The 7,101-nt window shown below is 42.2% G+C and overlaps 1 protein-coding gene across 3 annotated transcripts; it reads left to right on the plus strand.

Moving 5' to 3' along the window:
- Positions 1–479: 479 nt before the first annotated feature.
- LOC147637678 (uncharacterized) lies at positions 480–6,029 on the plus strand. Of its 3 annotated transcripts, XM_086799509.1 has the most exons (4): positions 480–1,343; positions 1,453–1,597; positions 2,064–5,189; positions 5,386–6,029. In XM_086799509.1, exons 3-4 carry the CDS (start codon positions 2,418–2,420, stop codon positions 5,524–5,526), a joined length of 2,913 nt encoding a protein of 970 aa, XP_086655635.1. In that variant the 5' UTR covers positions 480–1,343; positions 1,453–1,597; positions 2,064–2,417; the 3' UTR covers positions 5,527–6,029. The 3 variants fall into 3 exon arrangements, with proteins under 3 accessions (XP_086655635.1, XP_086655634.1, XP_086655636.1); XM_086799508.1 differs by having other exon boundaries at positions 500–1,597; XM_086799510.1 differs by lacking the exons at positions 480–1,343; positions 1,453–1,597 and adding an exon at positions 1,684–1,905.
- The last annotated feature ends 1,072 nt before the right edge of the window (positions 6,030–7,101 follow it).

Here is a 7,101-nt window from a genome sequence, read left to right on the forward strand (position 1 = left end):
GGCGACATTACTGCGAATTTTAATGAAAGATGGCTTTTTGCAACTGTTTGGGGCTGAATGAAAGCAAAAATCTACGTGTTTGTGGGCAGTTTTTCACTTCATTTTGGATGCCGTTGCCACGGGGAGGGTCGTTATTAATTATTTTTCCTGCAACAATTTCGACTTTAGCAGTTTCAGCTGTACAATTGATTTTCTCAATTTCGTTTTAAAAAAAAAAAGCGGCAAAATTCAAGGCATATCTGACGTTGAGAGAAAAAATAAAAATATGTGTTTTTTATAAAATAATAATTTTGTGAATGCTGAGCAAAACAACTTTTTCACTGTGGGCGAAAAGCCTGGCGTGCATTTTGCAGCAAATTTTATTGAAAAAGGATGATGTTTCCGGGCGATTCCTATTGCGTGTAGGATATTATTAGAAGGGGAGAAGGGGCGGTTCCTATTGAGTGTAGGATATTATTATACTGTAGAGGATCGGATACCAATTCCTTGGGTTTTGTGAGATAGAGAGAGGGGGACGGCGGTGAGAAAAATAGTGTGAAAATGGGTTGCTTTTCGTGCTTGGCGTCAGACTCAGTGCCCGACCGGTGACCTAATCCTGAGGCTTTGTAACCGTAGGCACTGTGTGTGAGAGAGAGAGAGAGAGGGTGACAGAGTCCATGGAGGGCTAGTTGAAGCTCTGTTTTCTTTTTGGGCGCAGAAAGAGACCGTGTGAGGGAGGTCTATACATTCACACACAGGCAGCCTAGGGTGTGAGCCTGGTTACACACACTAGGCTACAGGCAAAAAGAAAGAAAAAAAAGCTTGTGCGGGGCCAACCAGAGCGTTAGCTTAGGGTTTGCCTCGATGAGGGGTAGTCCGTATATTCTTGTTTCAATATATAATAAATATATACATATTTTTTTGCTTTTTTAATATGTTAAATATATAAATATAATATATATAATATATATAACGCAATATAGTGTTGAGATATAAAAATAACCAATACATATATACCGTTAATATATCTAAATATAAATATAGAGAGAAATATTTATATACGTGGAGAGAGAGAGAGAGATTGATCATCTGCTTTATATAGTGAGGGGGAGAGAGAAATAGATTGATGATCTACTCACCGTTTCCATAGAGAGAGAGAGAGACAGAGGAATTAATTATCAATTTATGATTAATTAATTTTTGGTGGTGCATGCCCAGATTAGTACAGATGCAGAATGCAAGGCTGCCGCCGCCCCCCTTCTTGTATTATTTAGCTCCGAATTCTGCACAAATTACAATCGAGTCATTGTCAACCTTTTGGGGTTCCCCCTGCTGAGGGCTTTCTTTTTCTGTCGCTGACTGAGGTGGGTTGTCTTGTTGCTCCACCTCGTCCTCGTCCTCCTTGTCACTGTGGCATGATCTTCTCTAATGAAGAACGTCCCTTCCCTTGCGTGCTACTCTAATCACTCGCAGAAATCCCAGTCGAGGACGAGGCGAACAGCAGGCATGTCATCGCCATCTGCAAAGCCCAGCACCACCATCAAGCGAGCCCAGCATCATGATGCTGTCTAAATTATCCAATAATTATTCCTCTCTTGTCGACTATTCAATCGCCCAGGTACACACTGCCATCTCCCTTGGCCTTTTTCGCACCCACAAGCAAAGCCTTTTCCTAAAGTAAAGTGTTTTGGGCACACGATTTTTGAAGTCTTCACTACTCCTCCTCCCCACAGCGGACATTTGTCTGCGTGATGCTTTGCTCCCAACACCTCCTCTTGGTCATCTTATTAGCTCAGATTTTTACCATTCTAAAGCTTTGCGCCCTCTGTCAATTAGCACAATTCACCTCTCCTCAATGAGTCCAATGCGCAGACGGTGCCTTAATTCATTCGTCAATTAGGGTGTTTTGACCGTTTAGTAGCCTGTGTAAGAGCTTATGCGGTTTGATCATACCTCTGCTTATGTTGCCTGCTCTTAATAAAGCTAAATGCTTGGTGAAATTGCCTTCAAGTACAAGTCTTCTAAAATTTCGCCCAATTTCTCAGTTAAAACAAGGCTAATGATGGCATGTTCCTTCCCTGCAGGTTTCGCTGAAAATAGCTCTTGCTTGCACTTCCGCCTGTGCAAGCTTCTGTGCTCAACCCTGGAAGTTAATCACTTTGCTCTTTCGTCACAGGACAATTACATGAACCCATTTGCGGCCCTTGATCATACATGCAAGGCTGCAACATACATGTGAGGGAAGGCTGTAAAACCATCAATGTAGAAACAGAGGCTATACAGTCACATTAGAAAGGCTAGGCTGTTCCTTGGCATGTGTATAGTTCCAAAGAATATACTAACAGGCTACTGGTTGAATCTCCTCCATTGCTGCTCAGGCGAGGCATGATGAACAGCTATCTATTCTCCAGTTCAAGTCCTTGAAGCTTAAGAAAGCAATGGAACATCAAAGCACAAGGATTGCTATGAACACCAAAGACAATGAATCGGAGCTGAAATGGTTTTTCCATAACAGTAGGCTGGTTGAGAAGGAGAGTAGTCAGATTGGGGTAGACATATTTTGGGAGGGCCAATGGTCTTCTCAGATAAAGGACTGGATGTCTCTCAACAAGCATGCTCAAGCAATGGATCATAACTTGGCCCAAAGCTGTAATTCACCGTCGGCTAGTGAATCATCCTCTTCCTTGTCCACCCGTGAATCATCTTCCTTCTCTGGGAAAAGCGAAACTAGCTCGATTGCAGGAAAAAATGTTCTCCAATCTCCTGAATTACTCTCAACTCGGTTTTCTGGGTTCTCCTTGTTCAACCCGGATATCAACCATTTGGCAGCTGTTTCCAAAGTCAAGGTTGGAACTGTTTCTAGTAAGAAGTTCATCAATATGGATGAGCAACAAGAGCAGATGTTTGCCCAAGAAAAGGGCCCTAGACTGGTTGAATCAAACCAGCATGTACAGGGTGGTGACTTGGATTACTCAGGGCCCCTAGACAGTGAGTTTGATATTTCTGCAAAGGTCATCAAGAGAGTTCCGGCTCTACCAGATGGCCAGATTCATACCACTCAGGACTACTTCGATGAAGGTTGGGTGAGTGATTCCATTGGTACACAGTCTTGGGCAAGTGCTTCATCACAAGAGCTGTCCTGGAAGCACCCATATGATGGAGCCCATGAAGTCCAGCTTGGGAACCCTTCGATTGAGGATGAGCATTCGGTGCTAACTTGCTCAACTGAAGTTGGCAAGAATGAATGGCATGCTGATGATGTATCCTTTAGACAAGGTCAACCAATGTCTTCAAGGGCAGAAGTGAGAAACTCCATTCATTATGATACTGCAGAGGTACACAAAAGAAAGTCAGAAATCTCATTTGGTGATGGTAATTCTTATGAATCTGATCCTTGGCATCCTGGATTGGATGACAGTGGTGGTGCAACTAGTGCCGTTGCTTTGGCACCCTCGAGTAGCATATCTCTCACAAAATTGCAGGTTGCTGGTGCACCCTCAAACTCTCAGCCATCTAGTGTAAGGTTTGAATCAGAAAATTCTTACATGCATCTGATTCAAGACTCTCCGCTAGACGCTAATATTCGTGATGCAAGTGTGTTGTCAGTGTCTGATGCATGTTGCAAGAGACATGTCACTAGTTCTGCAACAGGTCCTTGTAAGCTGCTAGAGCATGTAAAAAGCGGACATAAACCAGCTAAATTATTACAAGATGGTTCACTGAGGGCAGGTAGCATTGCAAATCAGCCACCAGGTCCAGGCAAACCTCTGTTGTCAACGTCTTTAAACACTGCAGGCTCAACTTCTGTCGAAGCAGCGGCTTGCAAGAAGCCATCACATGCAAAATCCAGGCATTCTGCAGCTGTGAAGGATAAATTTCCATTCTCATCTTTACATGGTTACTTCAGATTTGCAGAACAGGGTGGTTCTCCATGCTACAGCTTTTTTGTCAATGATTCAGATGAGGTATTTTTTGCAAGGGCATGCAGACCCGAAAGGAGGTCCAACAAAGGAAATTGTGACTGGATGTATACGTTCCATTCTAGAAGAGATAATGGAAAGGCAAAAGGTGCATGGAAGAGTTGGCCAAAAAAGGAAAAACTAGCCTCTGACCTTGTAGGAAAGATGAGAGTCTCTAATATCAAACACTCCGATGCCAGTTGCTCTCAAACCAAGTGTACTAAAGAGACACACTTCATTCTTTTTGATGATAGGGACCAGCAGCATCTGGAGAGTCAAGCCACCAGAGATGATAAGATGCAAGGTCAGCCTACTATAAAGCCTCTGAAGCCAGTGTTTGAGAGCATGATAACATCTCCAGCATCTACATTTGGCCCCCATCCAAAGCATTTTAAGCAGAAAGATGAACCTCACAGCTTGATCCCTGATGCCAATTGGAGGCATGCGAATGTTAGGCCTGCCCTGAATGAAGCCAACATCAGAGATAAAATGTTGAAGAATGATTCAGTCAATTTGGTAGATGTGAAGAATGCAGCAGGCTCCAAAGTCTCTCTTGTGGAGAAAGACAAGGCCTGCCGCCTCCCACAAGTGGAGCTTGCTGCCATTGTCATCAGAACCTCTGTAAAAGAGCAGAAGATGTCCATGAGGAAAGACAGCAAATCTTATCAGAAAGAAACTGCTGGTTGGGGTGCTAAGTTTCTAGAAAAAGGCTCAGAAGGTGGTTGGGGTTTGAACTTTCTGGAGAAACCCTCAGACAATGGCAGCAACGTAGAAGTGTTGTCCTCATGGAGAGCCTCAGACAGTGGCCAACAACTAGAGCACACTGCAGTTCAAGCTACTGGGGATGCATGTCAAAGTGACATTGGGGAGCTTAAAGATGACAGAGAAAACTGCACTAAGCTTTGTTCTAACCGTAGCCAAAAACTTGACAAAAAACTGAGAAACAGCAAGGACAAGCACTCAAAAATGAAGGTAGATGTGACTCTGATTTTACCAGCTGGTGACCATGGATTGCCAAGGGATGACGGTGACAGTGATGGTAGTGGTGGTTTGCATGGGCCAACACCACTGGTGGAACGCTGGCGATCTGGGGGCGACTGTGACTGTGGTGGCTGGGACATGGGATGTGGTTTGTCTGTGCTCAAAGCAGAGACACTCACCCTGCATGGAAGAGGAGCCAGCATAGCACTCACAAGGCATGACCGTATGAACTGGCTCTCTCCAGGGAATCCTATGAGAATCTTCACACAGGTAGTGGGCTCTTCTCTTCTACTTCAAATCTTAAATGCATCTGGGTTGTAAGTTCCTTATGCTAGCTAGTTGTACAGGTTGAGCAGGGCTAAACTTCCATGTTAGATTGCATGCAGATTAGGATTGATTTAGGTTCAACAGTAGTAATTAGGGATAATAAGTGGCTTATATTTGATTCCTGCGGAGATGTGTGCAGGACTACAAGCGAAAGAAGGTTCTCGTGCTGGAGATTATACAGACGGGGCTCTTCTCTCTCAGCTTCCAAGCGCGGTTCTCGCCTCTGCAGGCCTTTGCCACAGCTGTGGCAATGTTCCATCAACAGATCACACAGAAATAGCCCCCTGGGTTTTATCCCAGCGGTAGCACCCTTGTCTCCCGAAAGGGAGGTTCAGGGTTCATATCTATCCAACTCCCATAGTGGAAAGTGATGGCATTAAATTTCGGTGCCCTCCCTTGCAATAAAATAAAATAGAATCAGACAGAAATGAAAGCTCACCTTATCACATCTACACCTTACAACTTCTGGCAATACTCAAAAGCTATCCATGAATACTCAACTGATGTGAACAGTGAACCCAAAGGATGGATGGGTTTTAAGGGAGGTATCTAATCTGCCCGTGTCTCTCCGTGGGCATGCAAAAATTGCCCTGTGCTCAAATGCCTTTGCTGATGTAACAAAATGAGAGAGTATATATATATATGTGAATATTACCACTCAGAAGCAATCTAAGGAGCTGTTGCCATCTCGATGCTTGGCAAGAGATCGCAGTACACCGGTGACTGGTGATGGTTTTTGAAACACGTGAGAACAGCTCCTAATTAGCACACTCTCTTTTTGGCTTTTGGCTTTTGGCTAAGTTGTGTAGTGTTGGTTCATAACTTCATACTAGAGCACCTTTTCTTGGCTGTGAAAAAGGTTACCCATGTGATTGCAGATGTCAAGGCTCAACATGCTAACCCCTCCAGAAAAAAGTTGGTATAATGGAACACAATGTAACTCTCTATTTGTAGGAAGGATCACTGTGATCAAGCATGTTCTCACAACGCACATTGTTCTTTGTTGCCTCTATATACATACTTGGTAAAAGCAGTGGGCTAAAGTTTAGAGATTAAAGAGATGGCACTCCATCTCTTGGGATAGGATAAGCAATCATAAGCATAATGGAGGAGGTCTTCTGAACATCCAATTGAAGGCCAAGAGCTTGGTGTGCTATGGATATTTGGAGGGCAACCTCACTTGGGAGTTGCATTGTGAGGGAGTGGATATTTATTGCCTTCCCCTTTTGTTAATATATGGATAAAAGCATATTTTTTCTAGGTCCATATATTCAAATAGCAATTGAACATGTAGTGTGATTTTTCATCATCTCTTGAGAAAGTATACTTGATGAATTCTTGCCTAATTTCTCATGCTTTTGGTTTAGTAATAGTTGTAAATGATTGTGAAATCGGTGCGCAAATGTAAATGCAAAATGGATAGATTAATAAATTACTTGTTGCGAGCTTAATTGTGGTTCAATTAGATTAGATTGCCTAATTTTCTGTTTAATACTTTAATATGTGGTGGTGGTAGGCAATATTATCGAAGTATGATGTACTATTGTTGGATTGAATATATATATATATATATATATATATATGTATATATATATATATATATATTTGGTGCACATTTTAAGAAACTTGTCAAGTTATTAATGTTGTATCAAAGTAATTGTAATTGCCTTTTGTTTTCTCTAATTTAGTTGAGAATGTTTCATAATAAACATTGTATGACTCTATACGAAACATTTTGTTTTTAGTTTTATTATAAAATTATTTGAATTATTGATTTCTACCTAGGTCTTCTAAATCGTTTTTTGGATAATTTATCGTATTGGATAATTTATCGTTTTTTAAAACCTTGCAATTT

The sequence above is a fragment of the Cibotium barometz genome, chromosome 6 (genome assembly GCF_041138505.1).
Source record: "Cibotium barometz isolate CiBa-2024 chromosome 6, ASM4113850v1, whole genome shotgun sequence".
Taxonomy (NCBI): Eukaryota; Viridiplantae; Streptophyta; class Polypodiopsida; order Cyatheales; family Cibotiaceae; genus Cibotium; species Cibotium barometz.

Bases quoted from the DNA above. Each gene is read 5' to 3' on its own strand.
- LOC147637678 (XM_086799509.1), top strand. From the start codon at position 2,418: ATGGAACATCAAAGCACAAGGATTGCTATGAACACCAAAGACAATGAA. The intron at 5,190-5,385 runs GTAGTGGGCTCT...AGATGTGTGCAG, and splicing joins CTATGAGAATCTTCACACAG to GACTACAAGCGAAAGAAGGT.